Raw genomic sequence first — 19,421 nt, forward strand, 5'->3', positions numbered from 1 at the left:
AATATTCATATATTTATGTGTCTTTAATGCAAAGAATCATTAGGATCATTTATTATTCATACATTTTAAACACGATGCTGAAAGCCGTTTAGACTGAAACACAGTTTATGTTTAATGTTCAAAATACATAAAATACAGGACAGCATGAAAACAGCTCATGTTTGTGTGCTTTCAGATACACTCATACACTTCTTTATATCCGACAGGGTGTTAGTGAATGTGATTTTTACTGACACCTACAGGCAGATACGGGAACTGCAGGATCAGTCAACATTACATATACTATCAGTTTTATCAATACAATTATTTTTTATTCTGGAAAATGTTAGCGGCTAATGTTAGCTTATGTTAGCTACTACCACTGATTATTAGCCATAAAGACGCAGCGCTGACGTAATCACTAAATAAATCTGACTTAAACTCAGTGTTTGTTCAGCAGACAGGATGTCCCGTGAGGGGCTGCTAGCTTAGCTTCTGCTAACATTCCTATGAATCATGTTTAACATAACATAAACATCACGTTTCATTTTGAACGTTTCCTCGTCTTTACAGGAAACCAGGAGCTCACTTTCACAGACGCTTTCCAGCCTTTGGTTTAAAAGCGCCTTTAAAGCTTTCTGTCAGCTCATCGTTGCTCTGAGAAGTGGGCGTGTCCTCCTGCCGGTTCTTAATGTGCAAACAGAAAACTACAGACTGTCTGTCTGTGTTTCTGCCGTGTGACTCTGTGAATATACACTAAACTGTGAGTCTATCAACGTTATCGACTCTTAATATAAAAAGATATTATCCTTTAGCCCATCACCATCATCACCGTCATCACCGCTACCATCACATCATCACCATCACCATCATCACCGTCATCACCGCCACCATCACATCATCATCATCATCATCATCATCATCATCATCACCAACATCACCACCACCATCACCACATCATCATCATCATTATCATCATCATCACCATCACTATCATCACCATCATCATCATCACCATCACATCATCATCATCATCATCATCACCATCAACACCATCACCATCACCACCAGCACCACCATCACCACCATCATCATCACCATCACCATCATCACCATCACCGTCGCCATCACCACATCACCATCACCATCACATCATCATCACCATCACCACCAGCACCACCATCACCATCATCACCATCATCATCACCACCATCATCATCACCATCATCATCACCATCACATCATCATCACCATCATCACCATCACCATCACCATCACCATCACCATCACTATCATCACCATCATCACCATCATCATCATCACCATCATCACCATCATCACCATCACCATCATCACCATCATCACCATCATCACCATCACCATCACCATCACCATCACGATGCTTCCACTCTGACCTCCTCTTTCAGCTCTTGAAGCATCTACAGGTGTCAGTATTTAGGTTTGATGGTGACCTGAGTGTAGGTGACCTCCTCCTCCTCCTCCTCCTCCTCCTCCTCCTCCTCCTCCTCGTCCTCCTCCTCCTCCCCCTCCTCTCTGTAGTCGCTCTCTGAGTCTGAGCCTGTCTGAGCTTCTCTCTGTCTCATCCCTGCCTCTCGGTCAGTTCCAACATGTCTGCTGTATTCAGAGCGTTCAGCGTCCCTCACAGAGTTCATGTTCTCTCTGAGAGCTGCTCTGACTGAGACGTACTCCGTCTGCTCTGCAGAGATGCTGCCGGATGTCTGAGGACGGACAGGTAGCTCTTCAAACTGTGGAGGAACATCAAACAGTAAGTTAGTAAAACTCACATGTTAACAGACTGTTTCAGTATAACTTTGACATAACTAAAACATGAGGAACCACAGACTGTTTAAGAGGCGTGGGCGTAGATTCTGGTTTAAAATATAAATTATTTATATAATACATATACTATATACAGTATATATACACTACCAGTCAAAGGTTGGACACATTTTCTCATACAAGTGTGTCCAAACTTTTGACTGGTAGTGTATGTATATATAAAGTATGTTGTGTATAAAAGAAGGAAACAACATGTGCATTATAACTGACCTCATCCTCTGAGCTGTTGGAAGTCTGCGTCTCTCCTTCTGTAAAGAACAACAGTTTTACATTCAGTGCTGACAGCTGGAGGAGACGAGGAGATGATGGTAAATAAATATGTTTACTACTAATGAAAACTATCTTTTTATTGTATAAAATGTATTAACACATGTATTTAACTGGGTCTGTTAAACTGAAACAAGAACACAAAACAGTTTCAATGTTCACATTCAGGAGACGACGGTTTCACATGAGACTGTGTCCAACTGAACTCACACACCGCTCACACACACAAACACACACACACACACACTCCTCTGACCTATGATAATAAACAGCATAATAATAATCAGTTCAGCTTTAATTGATAAAATGCTTCATACCTTCAGCCTGTCTCTGAGGGGGGGGCAGCTGTCTGTGGTGGTGACTGTAATACTGAGCAACTGAGTTAGCGTACGCGTTAGCATGAATGTTAGCATGCACGTCGGCCGCTGATAGTGGAGACCTCCTCTCACACAGAGCACAAAGCCTCTCTGTCAGTCTCTGACCTGCAACACAGAAACACAGTCTATATTTAGAGACAAACAGGACAAAAGGAGGTAGTGACGTTTAGTTTTTAGTTAGTCTGAAGTTTCACATTAAATATGACCAGCCCCGTTACATTGATTCATATCATAAAATATACTTTGAGTGTATGTCTCACCTTTACATCTAAAGAGCATCACAGACAGAACGACGAGCAGAACAAGAATCACACTGACCACCGAGATGATGACCTTTGACCTCTGCTTTGTGACACGCGTGGGCCTGAAACACAACACATATCTACTATATATACTTTATATACTATACTGTAATGTTAATGTTAATAAAGAGTGGAGCTACCTACCTTACAGCTGTAGGAGCCTGACGAGGAGGAGCCTGACGAGGAGGAGGAGTAGGGTCACCTGGGGGATGAATAGTAACGTGATGTCACTGATTGACAGGTCAGAGTAAATATGTGGTGAAGATGAAGCAGAGGGAGGGACGTGTGTCTGATTATCATGTCACACACTCATATTAACATGTTTTATCTTATTAACTGTCATCATCATCTCTCTGTAACTTTATTAACAGATAAAAACAAAGTTTACTTTAATATCAGGCAGAAACAAAGTTTACTTTAATATCAGGAAGAAACAAAGTTTACAGTGGACAGAAGTGTGTCAAAGCCAGACGCTGCAGAGCTGAACCTCAAAACAGAAGACACAGGAAAAAAACAGAGGAATAAACTTGTCACTTGTATTAGCTCATGCTGCCATATTAACCTCTTACCTGTCCCTGAAGAGAACTCTGATCTACAGGAGCTCAGCCGTCAAAGTGAATTTTCTTTTTTAACGTTGTCCTGAAACAAACCTCTACCCTGAGGGATCATACTTTACACTTCAGGAGAAAAGCGGACGAACGGTTTCTCATCGTTTTTTAAAATAGCACCTTCTTTCTGTATTAAAAATGAACACACACATAAACATGGTCCCACCTTTGATGAGGATTTGGACGTCTGTATGGAACCCGTCGGAGGAGCAGCGGTACGTCACTCCGTCATCGTCAGGTGTGATGCAGGTGTGTAAGGTGAGCGAGCTGCCCTTCTCCTTCACGTTCTCGCTCTGATCCAAACAGTGAGAGTGGACCACTCGGCACCAGAACCCCCACTTGTAGTTATAATCGTAGTCTTTGGACAAGGACCCCCCTGTCATCGGCTTCAGGTTTGACCAGTCTGGTTTGGGACAGACCAGTCTGAGCCGGCTGTAGGCCTGGACCTGGACCCTCCGGTTCTGTCCTAAAGATACCTCCAGGTCCACCTCGGGGTTCTGAGGTCTCTGATAAACTGCAGAGGGCACAGACCTGTCTGTCGCCTCTAACACACACTCGAAGAATGAGACACCTGAACAGTTCACATCATCAACACTCAACTGTAACGCAGACTTGAGCCTGTCGTCCACAATCTTCACTGAGTCCGGACACTCAGAACCGTCACAGAACCAGGACTTAGAGAAGTCCCGCAGCTCCTGGGAGTACTCACATGTGACCTGGAGGAGCTGGTCCTTGACTCGGACCGGTCCGATCTGTAAGGATCTGTTTCTAACCTGCAGGTCCACATTATGGACCATGGTCTGGTTCTGGATGCTGTAAGAGCACCTGTAAGATCCAGAATCATTCAGATTCAGGTGATCCTTCTGCAGGGAGAACGATCCAGAACCGCCCAGGACCCTGAAGTCCCCTCTGGTCTGATTCTGAACACTCAGAACCAAGTCCGGCTCACACGTATCCGGACCCGACAGGCGGCACCAGAGTCTCTGAGAGGCGGCCATGATTTTCCACTCCGGTCCACAGGACAGAACCACAGATTGACCCACAGTCCCGAAGATTACCGCCGGGGCTTGGTCTGTCAGGAGGAAGAGAAACATCAGCAGAGTTCAGTTTAAACCACAATTATAGAGATTATAAAAAACATCCAGGTTCAAAGTTTAGTGCCGACAGTCAGACGGGTTGATGTTCAAAGAAACTAATGACTGTCTCACATTGTTCATGTGTTCAGTGAGTGAGAGTCAGGAGGGAAAGACCGTCCCGTTGTTTTATCAGGATGTAAATTTGATGGACGTCTATGATTATAGAAGGTTTGAACTCACAAAATAATATGAGATCAAATAACGTCCGAAAAGAGTTTTATATTATCAGAATATAACACTATCATGTGAGCCTCCTTAGTCATCAATAATTTGGAGTTTGATTAACTGATTGTTGCTAGAAATGAACGGCTCACTTTCTTATATTTAAACGTCTGATATGTTTCTCAGCAAGCTTTATTTTGAAAGTCTAACCCAATCATGCCTCTATTACTAGTTTGCATATTTTAATTTGATGTGATGGAGCTCTGCACGTGCCAGTCTGACACCACAGGTGCATCTGGTTTGAAGCGGAGGGCCTCAGACCGAGCTGTTGTGTTTGAAGTGAAGGGAGTTAGTGTTGGTGCTAACAAAGCGACACTAGTGCGCAGGATCAACACAGACGTATCTTACCTTCAGTCACGTTTAACCTGAACTGCCTTCCCAGAGATCGGCCGCTTGAGCTGAAGCAGGCGTAACGTCCGGAGTGTGAGCGCTGCAGACCCAAAAATCTGAAATATTTATATGGAAACTTCTCCGAGATTTTTACAGGAAGTTTTTGTCTGATCACATGCAGACATTCCTCACAGTCCTGATGGTAAGAGTGGCAGGTACACCTAACCAGGTCCTCAGAGCTGGAACAAACGACAGTCACAGGAGAGTTCTTCATCACAGTGATGCGCCGCTCTGCTCCCAGAGAGCCTGCAGATACACAACACACTCAGCTTTTATTTTGAAATTCAACTCCTCTCATGTCCTGAGTGTTTGTAAGTGTGGTCTCTGTCTCAGGTTCAAATCAGCACACACACACACACACACACACACACACACACACAGCTCTCTCTGCTGTGGTTGATGAAGCTGATAAGTAAATCTTTCCACAGCAGCAGCACTAAAAAGTTTCCATCAGATGAAGTGAAGATAAAGTTTACTGAAAAGTAATATTTTGTCTTTAACAATCGTCAGAGATGTATGTAACTTTATTTATTTAAGACGGCTCATGGCAGGAAGTCAGCTAAAGCCTCAGTTAAACATGAATGTCACCTGAAGTACAGGTTTATGCCACTGGGCCAAGTATGGTGCTCTGAGGGACACCACATTGGACAGGAGTCTCTTCACCACCCACCAACAGGAGGAGGTGTGGATTGACCTCATTATTCAAAAAATGCACCAAGTGTTATCACGACGGCTGATTTCAATGTGAGCTTTTAACTCTGAGACTGAGTCGGTTTCTTTTGGTCTCATTAGTGCAGCTTTAGTGGCAGTAAAAGCCTCACAATCCTTTTCTGTATTAATTCCTGTGTGTGTGTGCGTGTGCGTGTGTGTACTCTGACTTCATAATGAACCTGATGCGCTCAGACTGTGAATGTTCATAGCAGCTTGATTCAATTCACAGAGATACTAACAGCTTGTTTGTACATGCTAACGAGGCCTGTGTGTCAGAAATGAACTATATCTATAATCATGAATCATGTGATAATAAAGGTGATATAATAATCACTACCTTCACACCTTTCTTTATGACATCTGACGTTGTTAACCAGACACAGACAGAATTCTCGTTCTGTACTTTAATGACTGAACGAACAGAACAGGAACATATGAGGCGATCAGTGCCTTGCTGGAGGGCATTGAACCACCGAGCTGCTTTGTGTAAACGCGTTTTTTTCTTCTCAACATCGTATTGAGCGTCTCACAAGAAAAGTGTGAAAGCGGCCTGAATGTGAAAATGTGAAAATGTGATAATGTGTTTCTTCTAAAGAAAAACGCACCGTCTTTGTTTTTGTGCCGTATCTAAGAAATCTTCTTTATATGAGTCTAAATGTTGGAGTTTGTGCTCCACGCTGGGTATCTCTGTCTCTGTCTCTGGTGTCTTAGTCTGAGTTTTTTAAACAACTATAACCGTCCCATAAACACAACCTGCCGTCTTAGTTCACAGTGACTCCTAAACTTTCAGTAAAATAAAGGTCAAATGAAAGTTCTTTATAGTTAATCATGTTTTCCAAATGAAATGATCAGATGTGATGCGATAAAAAGTCTTTGAGTTTTTAATATAGTTTCTAATCTGTTGGTTACACATTCAAATGTTTAAATGTATTCAATGTACAATATAAAAGTCTATTCAAAGCTCTTCTCCTGCCAGTCCCTGATCATAATACACTGTTTCACACTGTAGAAGATTAGATGTTTCTTTTTAAAACACAGATATCTTTATTTAGACATTTTCCTGTGTTTGAATAAAACATTAGAATCACTTACCGTCTGCTGTCAGGAACACAAACACGCAGAGTCTCAGCACACAGCTGTTCATGTTGAGATCCACGCGGCTGAATGATCACTTTATTAAATACGTTTTATACTTTCTCTCTGATTCTTCTTAAAGTTTTATAGTTTAAGTCTTCTTGCAGGAAACCCGTCAGCTCGCTGCCTCGGTGGAAAGATGAAGTTCAGTGACAGGAAACAAGATTCAAACACACACTCAGAGAGTCTGATCAAAAACTGATAACTGGTCAGAGTCACTTACTGTGAACCTGCTCTTTTTCTGCAGGAAACATGTCGTCTGCCTCAAGTTTTTAATACAACTATAATATGTTATATGTTATCACCGTCATACTTATTTGGTTAAAAATATGTCGAGTTACAATGAACAAATAAAGGCTGAAACGTTTATTTTCTTAAATTATTTCTTTCCTCCACATAAATAAATTAGTTTGTATAGAATTAAAATGTACAGATTAATCTTAACAAAGTTTTAATCAGTGTATATTATTTCAAAAATACTTCTTGTGATTGATGACTTCAGATTTATTTATTTTTTGTTACAGTTGAGTTTTTCTTTCTTCAGTACGATTACACACACAGGAAACATCCTTTATCAATGAGTCTGATTGATTTTTACTTTCTATATTAAACTCAAATAAAATCAGAGAATATTTCTCAGATCAGATTCAGGTCTGCTGTCTCTTCCCATATCTCAGGCCGAAGGAGTTCAGGTTGTACGAGGTCACGTCCTGACGTTTATCGACCGCCTGAGGGCGGAGCAGATCAGACTTCCTCCATCTGGTCCCCGGCAACTTTCCATTAGCAGATAAAATCCCAGAATCCTTTGCTGAGGGCGGGGTCGATGCTTGGCTGAAGTCTGTCAGAGCTTTGAGTATTTCCTGTTCTGATTGACACAAAAGATTGCAGTCTTTATTCACAGGTTCATATCTGACATGAAATAAATGATAGTTCAGATTAATGATTGAATGTAGAAAACTTCATGAATTCAGAATAAACCTCTTTGTCTTCTTTTTCTGTCTGATCTTATTGAATATCACTGCACCTCTGTATGTACAAACTGTCGTAAGGTGTCAGACTAAATACCCGGATTTTGTTTGAGAGACTATTAACGACAAACTCATTCAGTTTCATTATAAAGACTGAACTGACATCAAAAGGTTTATTGATTAATCAATGAAAAACTTTCATGTAGTTTTACAGTTTGATTCCATTTTAAGGATCTCTAACGCACACTGAAACTAGAGCAGTTATCTGTTGATGCTTGATCATTTAGTGTCTCTGATCAGGAGCTGCTTCCCTCTTTAGGGAATCTTTTCCTAAAAACACCAAACAGCTGTGGAGCCAAAAACAGACTGAGACTGTTACTGGTCACTCTGTCAGTAAGGAGGAGTGCTCCTCCAAGTGATGGACAGAGAGACCCAGCAGCCACACCTGAAGACTGCCGGCCAGGTGATACAGACGGGCTGACAGGAAGAGGAACAAAATGAACCTCCGACAAAGACAAGAAAAAAGGAAATGTGTGTCTTATGTGTTTTATTTTCACAAACTGCAGTGATACTGATTCAGAGTGAATACAGGTTAATTTAATGATCTGTATGCAGATAAATTGATCAGTGTATTGTAATGTAATCAGTGTACGGTATTGTAATCAGTATATTGTAATGAGTATATTCCACCTGACAGACTGTACCTGTAGTGTAGCGGGTGGACATCAGACTGACAGAGGTGCAGACGCCTGCAGAGAGAGCAGCCATCATCAGAGCAACCAACAGTCCATTCATCATGACAGGCCGCTGGTTCGATTCCCTTTGCAGATCCTCCTTCAAACTGCAGGATTGAAGGGATTGAAATATTCTGCCATAAATAAAATATCTCATTTAACACTCAGACAACATGATGAAAAAACACACACTTCACTTCCTGTCACTCTTTCACAATAATGGAAGACTTCCTGTTGTGTAATTTAATTACAGAAGTTTATGAATGAATAATGATCTAAAATATGTAAACATAAAATATGTTTATGTGAAATATAATTAATGTACAACGGAAAGTGATAGAATGATGAGGACGAACAGAGCGGTCGTGCCCTCTCTGTATCATCGACAGGTACATAAGTCACACACGGAGGATAGTTGCTAGGTAATGCCTCACTCTGACCTCAACCCCCCCGCAGAGATGAAAAACGTAACTTTTATTTGATCAAATATTCATCAGGGCCTGTTGTTTACATCCCTCATCACAGCTGCTGCAAAATTTCTGAATGAGGCTCATTAAGACAAGATCCAGGTGTTTCATAAAGTATTAATGTGTTTCCACAGTTTAAATACAGTCTAAATCTTTAATTCATCTTTTTATGTAACTAAACATGACTAAAAAGGAATTAACTCTGAACACATCCCTTTCATGGATTAAGCACTAAATCCAGTTCTTCTATTTATTTTATTTTGAGTAATGTATCCGCCCACAACAGTCAACAACGTGAACCAACACAAGTTACCTGATAAGTTAACTGTGACCATTAAAATAATATGATAATATATAATTAATATCTCATCTCATGACATAATTTTTAATAAAACATACTAGGAAAAAAATATTAACAATATCTTAAAGTTATCCAAAATCTTATTTAGTAGAACATATTTTTGAAGCTTATGAATGAAACCAGAGTGAGGCATTACCTAGCAACCAGCCAGTGTGTGACGTCTATACCTGTCTATGATACAAAGAGGGGACCACCCACTCTGTTCATCCTCATCAGACTCCACGATAGTTTATATTTTATAGATAGGGTTAGATTTAGGGTTAGCATTTAACCCTTAAACTAACAACATAACACTTAAATAACACTAACATTTAACACTAACAATATAACACTTAAATAACACTCTAACATTTAACACTAACAATATAACACTTTAATAACACTCTAACGTTTAACACTAACAATATAAAACTTAAATAACACTAACATTTAACAGTAACAATATAACACTTAAATAACACTAACATTTAACACTAAGAATATAACATTTTAATAACACTAACATGTAACACTAATAATATAACATTTAAACACACTAACATTTCACAGTAACAATTTAACACTTTAATAACACTAACATTTAACACTAATAATATACCACTTAAATGACATTTTAATGTTTAACACTAACAATATAACACTTAAATAACACTCTAACATTTAACACTATGATATAACACGTTAATAACACTTTAACATTGAACACTAACAATATAACACTTTAAAAACAGTTTTACATTTGCAGTTCAAAGTATAAACAGCAAAAACTCTAACTCCAAAAATGTTTATTGATTTAATATTTTGTTTTTGTGTCTTCAGATCAGATTTAGTTTCTGCAGCAGACGATAAAAGATTTAACAAACACACTAGAAAAACTAAGACCCCATTTTATCACATATACGAGAGTACTAAAACACACTCTCTCTCTCTCTCTCTCTCTCTCTCTCTCTCTCTCTCTCTCTCTCTCTCTCTCTCTCTCTCTCTCTCTCTCTCTCTCTCTCTCTCACACACACACACACACACACACACACACACACACACACACACACTGTTGATGAGACATGAACCACACTGACCAAATCCTCACACACATACAGAACACGATAAGTTCTTACCTGTGAGCTGACTGAGACCCCCTGACCCCCCCTCCTGGACCACAGGGCTCTTATAAAGGGTGACACCTCCTGCGTCATCGTGTGTGTGTGTGTGTGTGTGTGTGTGTGTGTGTGTGTGCGCGTGCGTGTGCGTGCGTGCGTGCGTGCGTGCGTGCGTGTGTGTGTGTTTGTGTGTGTGTGTGTGTGTGTTGGTTGACTCTCTGATAGAGTGACATTCTTTGGTCTGTCTGTAATAAGCCTGAGATGAGGTTTGTGGTCCGACAAAGGTCAGAACACTGAGCTCAGACACAAACAGGAAACGGACACTAAATATAAAACGTTTTTCTTTGACCTCAGTTACAATCTGTACTCTTTTCCAGCAGAATCCTGTTACATAACAATTAATTTTAAAGAGAGATCCTAAACACTGCAGCAAAGAAACCTGTCATTACACCCACTCTGTCTTTTACACCGAAACATCACTGTATATTTCTGCATTAGTGTGACTTTAAACTGGATCCAAACATCACTGCATGTTTCTGCAACATCACTGCAGGTTTCTACGTCAGTGTGACTTTAAACTGGATCCAAACATCACTGCAGGTTTCTACGTCAGTGTGACTTTAAACTGGATCCAAACATCACTGCAGGTTTCTACGTCGGTGTGACTTTAAACTGGATCCAAACATCACTGCAGGTTTCTACGTCAGTGTGACTTTAAACTGGATCCAAACATCACTGCAGGTTTCTACGTCGGTGTGACTTTAAACTGGATCCAAACATCACTGCAGGTTTCTGCAACATCACTGCAGGTTTCAACATTGGTGTGACTTTAAACTGGATCCAAACATCACTGCAGGTTTCTGCAACATCACTGCAGGTTTCTACGTCGGTGTGACTTTAAACTGGATCCAAGCATCACTGCAGGTTTCTATTCATCACTACTGTAGTATATGACTTGAGATGTCAGTTGCTTATACAAGTGGCTCTGGAATGTTGCTGTGCAGGAGTAGTAAAACAAATGGTATATGCTCTGTTTAAAATTATGTATATGATACTATAAACATGTCATTGAGAAGAGGAATCTTTTGGGTGGAAACTCCCAGGTATTCATGAAGCCTGACTGATGCTGATTTGGCGTCACGAACAGGATCCAGATGTAGGCTTCTCCAGTTGTTGACGGCCTTGACGCGCCTATTCCCACAATATATAAACTGGCCAGCTGAGTATTTTTCACTTATATTGGGGCGTTAGTTCAATGAGGCTGTTGGGTTTTAGCTGGTTAGATGCACTGTAAAAAGAATCATTGGTGCGGACATGCTGTGATGCGTTGATGTTTGAAGTGATATTCCGTCTAAATTGGGGTTTATTGCGTTGTTAAAAATGCAAAATAGGGTAGTGCATAGAGTAAAAGGAAGAAAAAGAAATAACAGTTAAAGTTAAAGAAATAAAAGTTGATGTTAAAAAAATAAAAGTTGAAGTTAAAGAGTTAAAGTTAAAGAAGTTAAAGAATTGAAGAATTAGTGTCGAGATAAAGTGTAGAATAGCAGTACTAGAAAGTAAGTGAGCTAAATAACCATGCAAGATAATGAAGCCAGGGCCCACATCTTCTTAACAGTAAGACATGTGTAAATAAGACACTGAGAGAAAGTTGGCTTTAAGAGATAGTCGAATTTGGAAAATAGGAATAAAAAAAAAAAAAAGAAAATAGGAAAAACAGGGAAAGAAGGGCCCTGGGTTTAGATAAGAGACAAAGAGAAGATAAAGAAAAAAGAGAAGAAAAAGGCCTAAAAAATTTGAGAGAGGAGAAAAAAGGAAAGGCTGAGCGAGCCTAGCGTGCAGTGAGCACACAGTGAAGTAATGTGTTGAATGACGACTTTGGTCTTTGTCTTTAGCCTGTGTGGGTGTATGCTGCCTATGTGTGTGTGTGTGAGCTGTGGAATGTCTTTGTTTGAGCTGGGAGAAGAAGGCTGTGTAATGTATTTGCGTATGTGCAATTGATAAATAGAATAGACTCCTTATCAAGTAGAAATATATAAGTTATGATGGGTTAAAGGAGGTTTAGTAACTAATAAGGAGAAACATTTTTGCCTCTTCAGTGATAAAAAACCTATGAGCCTCATAGAGGACGTTTATACAATTGATAAAATGTATGAGCCTTTGCTGAGTCTAAGGAGGAGTGGAGAGACCAGCGAGGACATTCTGTTCACACAAGCATGTGTAAAAACGTAATGATAAAAAAAATAAAAGAAGGGGAAAAGAAAATCTCCTGACAAAGTCCATCAGAGTTGAGAAACAAATTCTAATTGTACATATAGGATTAGTGGATTGATTGGTGTATGATCTCTCTCTCTCTCTTTCTGCCTGTGTGTGTGTGTGTATGTGTGTGATTGCATTTTGAAGAGAATTTGTCTGTTCAGAGAGTATTGAGTCTTATTCGAAATGAAGGAGAAGATAGGTTTAGCTTAGGTTTAGACTTTGTATTTTGCCTGTTGATTGAGAGGATACTGCGTGGGCTTTTGTGTGCGTTCTTTCCCCCTGACTCTGTGCTTTAATATGCTGGGTTGATTCGACTCTGAGGGGAGTCTGGGCCGGATATTCACTCTCTGATGGCCAGTAAAATCTGGAAGTCCTTGCTAAAACTTTGAGAGGTGGATCAAGGGGTGATACGTCATTTTGAGCACCAGTTAGCATGCTTTTTGTGAGACGGAGAGTGGGAGCTCCCCCTCCCTCCTCTCCTTGAGAGATACAGAGAAGGAGAAAGATTAATAAGATTTAAGGTGTTATTAGAATGAAAACAGACTAAAATATTCACTCTTCTGATTCATAAATTGACAACCCTTTGTATAATAAAATAAGTATTATAAATTTAGAAGACATGCGAGTGAAAAGTGAGGGATTTGGTTTTGAGTAAAGTAATATGATAGGTATGATACATTTGTGCCTGTTAGTAGTTGCTGAAGGTATGGAGAAAGTTGTTGACGGTGTGGAGAAGCTGAAGGTGAGGAAGACAAATTGAATGTGTGGAAGAGAAGCTGAAGGTGAGGAAGAGAGAAGAAGAGACGGACAGAGCTTGGTATTCTGCAGTTGTTTGAAAGTGAGGGACAGAAAGTGTTGAAAGCTGCAAAGGATAGGAGGGAAAGGAGTCCAAAAGAAATAGGAAAGATTGTAAAGGAAACAGAAAAGGGCAAAAACAGGAGGAGGCGCAAGAAAGGCTCGATGAGCAAATGAGGAACACAGTGCAACCGGGAGACAAGGTGTTCGTGAAGGTATTTAGAAGGAAGTGGTTTAACGAAAGTTGCCAGGGACCCTTTATAGTGGTTCGTAGTATTGGAACTGCAGTGTAGGTGAAGGGGTCTCCGACGTGGTATCACTTAACACATTGTGTTAAAGCGCCAAGGGAAGACGCGGCACGCTCACAGAGCCAAGATGTTGAAGGCTCAAGAGAGCCAAAAGAAACTGCAGAAGAAGCAGAGATACATGAGGACCCCCAAGGTCAAGGTTCAGAAGGGGGGATTGACGATGGTGCAGAAAATCATGATGATTTTGGGCATACTCCTGATGATGCCAGAGAGAACTTTTCAGTCAATGAGCAGGACAGGAGATTTGGTGACATCGATTTACAATATGTCCCAGAAACAGAGCCCATTACCCCGGGGTGTGAGTCGTCACAGACTCCAGAGGGCTGCAATGCCTCTCCAGGAGAATCCACAGGCCCAGTCGGACCAAGGAGTCCAAGACCAGTTCGAAAAAGGGTCAGACCAAAACATTACGAGAACTAGAGTCAGTGTACAGAAGAAAACAGTAGAGAAGGAAAATTTCGAGTTCAGTGGGAAGATAGCCAAGGCAGGATCATTGATATATCAGGAACGTCACCACTAGGAAAATATGTGCTGATCAATGATAAAAGGAGGGTGAAGGTTAGGAGACTGTAGCCTTTATCTACACAGGTTCCAGTTGGAAGACCAAGGTGACTATAAGTCTTCTTATTATGATGCAAAGTTTCAGAGTGAGAAAGAGCATAGTGTGCAGTCAGAGTCAGTCTACAGAACCAACATTGTGACTTTAGTAGCAATAAATGAAAGTAAGATCGTAGAGTCCCTAGGTGTTGAAGAAATATATCACATTTAACTACACCTGTGTCTCAGGTGATTACTATAACTCCAACACCTTTGAAAACTGTGATTAGAGCTAAGTTAGTTACCTTCCATGTCAGTGTGGAAGATGGAATAGAAGAGGTAATTACGCCCCCATGTGGAAAGATGGTCGTGGTAAAGACATACTAATGACAGGGCCTGAAGTTGACAGTCTGCCTAACGATCAAAGAAAGTATGAAATACATAATAAAATGTGGTGGTTTCCAATGACAGGAGATTGTTCACTTATCTTACATATGTTGTATGTATGTATGTATGTTACATGGGAAGATCAAGGGGAATATACATGCACTTATTTGGATCCAGAGTTTGAATTTATACCATATTGCAGTTATTTGATACAAGGATACAAAACTCATGAGATGATGCTTGTGGTAGAAAACTCGGTTCCTACACAGGTATCTGCTGTCGTTAAAGAGATTCGAGAGGGGTCCGTTATAAAAACCACTCCAAGGGTGAATATTGAACAGAAAATATTCACTAATGTGACTTCAGGAACAACCAGTAGTGTTGATATAACTCCGGCTACTAACCTAGCTTCAACTTTGGTAGGGATAAATGTTACAACAATGGTAATGACAACTTCTACCAATAAAACAACGATGACATCTTCAGTGCCTACAAAGTTTGCAGATTCAACACCAACAACTATTATGACATCTACGACATCAAAAGGATTGATAAATGTAAACCAGACGATAGAGCTGAAGGATAGTTTAAATAATAGCAGTAAGAAAGTTGAAACTCAGATGTCGATGGTTAAAAAGAATGATACAGATACATCCGCGACATTCCAGAAGACTAGGCCGGACGTGGACAATGACTCGTTTGACTTAGACTGGGAACCAGTAGGCAGGACTGAACAAATTCATGCGCTACAGAAGCGAGAAACTAAGTGGAAAGCCTTTGGGTTTGACTCTTCAACGATGCAAATTGCAGATCCATGGGCGAGTAGGAATTTGTGGTTTCAGCAGTTAACTCACTCTGTAAGATTAGCTAGTAACATGAATTGTCCTTGTGTGGTGAGAGTTCCAGCTCCGGGCACATGGCCTCCAATTTTAGAGACGGTAACGGAACCATTGGCTTCAGATTGCCAAAATTATGCATTATCGTGGTTGCAGTGTAATCAACAAGCAGCATCGGATCTTTGGATGGCTGCCTCAGATCATCTATATAGACCTCGAGGTAATTGCACCTGGATGAGGGAATTACCATATGCAAATTTACTTGATCAACATGAAAATGCTATAACAGCAGTTCCTGATGCTATGGAAGTGTCACCTGTGAAAGGCGTAACCTGTTTTGTTCAAATGATGGTGGGGCTGGTATGTTTTTGGGAATATCAGAATGTGACAGCTACACGATGCAATTCCTAAAGAGCAGTCGAAAAGTTGATGACGAGACGTATACAGTGAGCATTCATGCACCAGATCGTCGACAGAGTAAAACTTTAAGTGTAAAGCATCAGGCTTTGCCAGGAAATGTGACTACAGGAAATTTCAAGGATATTTGGTGGGTCTGTGATAATAAGGCATACATATTTCTGCCTTATGGGTGGACCAGATGTTGTTACATGGCAAAATTGAAACTTCCCAATGATGTTTTTGTTGTCCAGAAGGGACAGGAAACTGATGAGGTCCAATCTAATGAGATTGCTAAAAGCAGGAGGAAAAGAGACATGGCACAGTTTCATGATTTGGAGTCCTATCACTGGAGGATAAGTTTGGGAGTGAAATGGGGTATAGGATTATTTCCGTGGTATGGTGTAACATTCTTGGCTGATCATATTGATAATATCACCTACACCCTACAGGGTTTTCAAATGAGACTATAAGAGGTTTCGAATATTCGTCAAATACACAGAAGAGTCACAGATTGACGTTGCTGAAACATGATATGGCTCTTGATTATATTTTGCTATGTGTAGCTTTAAACCTGACTGGAGATGCCTGTTACACTTTGATTCCCGATAGCTCTCACAACATAACTAGCGTCATAGATGCGTTGCGCCTCATTAGGGATGCGTTTGGCCCATCGGAAGGAGCTGGATGGTCAGCTAATGCTCGGTTGAAAGACAAACTAGGACCAATGGGAGCTATATTGGTTCAGATTATGGTGGCAGTAATTCTATCACTGTGTGTGATGTTTTGTTTTTGTACGCTGATGTTGACTTTTGCAAAGGCTATGATACTGAGATGGGTTGGTGTTGTGATGCCAGGAGATAACGCCCAGATGCCGCTACTACGTAGGGATGACCCGAGTGAAGATGAGGAGGAAGTGGCGATAGAAGGCGAAATGGTTGAGAAATATCCATTTTGAATATCTGACTTTATTATAATCTCAACATTTATTTTTGATGTTATCTTATAACTTTTTGTTGTTGAGTGTTTGATGTATGGGGATCAGTATGGTTAAAGGGAGGAAATGGAAAAGCGAATCATAAATTCATTTGATGTTTTTCCAATAATAACAATAATAATAATAGCTTTATTCATATAGCACCTTTATAAACAGAATGTTTACAAAGTGCTTTGACAGACAAAGCAAAGGCAGGAACTCAGGAGGATTACGGAATTCAAAACAGATTTAAGGAACTTTCAACAATGAGGCCAAACCGAGGGTATTCAAAAGAAGAAAAATCGACAAAACAGGAACAGGGAAATTTGGGGCAATAAGCAATGCAAATGAAGAGAAAAATAAATAAATCAAAATAAAAGCAATGAAAGACCATAAAAGGTTATAATAAACAAATAAATAAATAAAAAGACGACAGCACATCAGAGGATGTTTTTCCAAGACACTGTCTGGTATTTTCTTTCTTCCCAGGACAACATGTGGGAGACCAATTTGAGGGCGACTGCTTGTCCAGGGATCCTCGCAGCCTAAATGGACTTAAGCATTCAACCATGGACAGTGAAAAATGGACAGAGGACCCTGAACAAGGACTATAACAACAACACACCCTGATTTAAAAATGACGTTGAGAGCACATTACACCAGAAATAGATGTTTGTTGAGGAGCAACAGTCTGATATGTCAACATGTTTTTCTACACATTTTTACAGTATTGGATGTTGTTTTATTATATTGTAATCTGGGATATTGATGGATACTTTGTACTTTTTATTATACACTAGTGTCACGGTTAAGGTTTTAAACAAAAAGGTGAGGACCCAGATGCAGACTTAGATACTTATTTATTTAAACAAAAAGGCAGAAAGCAAAACAAAAGGCTTACTCATATGAGGAATCCAAGGGGGGCAGGCAAACAAAATCCAATGGTAAAAAGGTCCAAACAAAACAGGCAATAAGTAATCCAAATAAAACGGAAGGTGAAAATCCAGGGAACACTGAGAGTACTGACAATAAGAAGATGCATGGACATGGACAGATGACAAACTCCAGAGGAAGGACGACATAGACTCACGCACGATGGATGACAATGAACAGGCCACGAGACAGGGGAGCACAAAGACTAAATAAACTTAGGAGGTGAGGCTAATCAGACACAGGTGAGACAATCAAGGGGCAGGTGAAAACAATCAGGGCAGGGCACACAATCAAACAAGCGGGAAACACAAAGGCAGGAAGTGGACCAACACGAGAGACAAGGTGACAAAGTAAAACAGGAAATGATCTAATCAAAAAGACACAAGTGAACCGAACATGGAATACACTAAACACAAAACTAAACAATGAGAACTCATGAGGGAGACAAAGTGACAAGGTAAAACAAGGAATAATAACTGAACACCGAAATACAAGACAGAAACATAACTAAACTAGTAACTCATGACAACTAGTGCATGCAAAATGAAAATCGGACATTTATGTTAGTGACAATCCTAGTAACATATAATGCTTGGGTTTTAGTTTTCGAGTTTGCTATAACTGCATGAGTAACATTTAAGGGTTTATAACAGGGGTATATGAGGAGTGAAAAGTATGGGGTTTCTTTATTATACTTGCTTTGAGAATGATGTTTTCTATTATGATGCAAGTACATTTGGATCTCAGGTGTTTTCTTTTTTTCTCGAGTGTTTTAGGGATAGAGGTGTTAGGTAGGGAAAGGTCCACAGGAAGGTGCGATGGGTCGACCAGCCTCACTCTGGACATTTTCTGATTTTTATTCCTGAGGTTCCCACAAACATTTGCATACAATTTGTTAATATACAAAGTTTTTAGAACTCTCCTTTTCAATTGACTTGAAGTACCATATGTGGTTGCCTGGGGCAGAGGGACCGTGGGAGAATTGTCCTGTCTAGATTGTTTGATCATTCACTGTCATCACACGAATTCTGTGATGTGTTCACTGTCACCACATCCAGTCTGTGATGTGTTCACTGTCACCACGTCCAGTCTGTGATATGTTCACTGTCATCACGTGAATTCTGTGATGTGTTCACTGTCACCACATCCAGTCTGTGATGTGTCCACTGTCATCACGTGAATTCTGTGATGTGTTCACTGTCACCACATCCAGCCTGTGATGTGTTCACTGTCACCACGTCCAGTCTGTGATGTGTTCACTGTCACCACGTCCAGTCTGTGATGTGTTCACTGTTACCACAGCCAGTCTGTGATGTGTTCACTGTCATCACGTGAATTCTGTGATGTGTTCACTGTCACCACGTCCAGTCTGTGATGTGTTCAC

The 19,421-nt window shown here is 40.3% G+C and overlaps 1 protein-coding gene across 1 annotated transcript; it reads right to left on the minus strand.

Moving 5' to 3' along the window:
- Positions 1–7,633: 7,633 nt before the first annotated feature.
- On the minus strand, positions 7,634–8,752 carry kiss1 (KiSS-1 metastasis suppressor). The gene is made up of 2 exons (XM_069678864.1): positions 8,659–8,752; positions 7,634–7,851 (listed from the first exon to the last, which is right to left on the minus strand). The coding sequence occupies exons 1-2, from the start codon at positions 8,750–8,752 to the stop codon at positions 7,634–7,636; spliced, it is 312 nt and encodes a 103-aa protein (XP_069534965.1).
- Positions 8,753–19,421: the final 10,669 nt, after the last annotated feature.

The sequence above is a fragment of the Semicossyphus pulcher genome, unplaced genomic scaffold (genome assembly GCF_022749685.1).
Source record: "Semicossyphus pulcher isolate SPU_LCO1_2020_fin unplaced genomic scaffold, fSemPul1.0.p SCAF_3, whole genome shotgun sequence".
In the NCBI taxonomy this organism is placed as follows: Eukaryota; Metazoa; Chordata; class Actinopteri; order Labriformes; family Labridae; genus Semicossyphus; species Semicossyphus pulcher.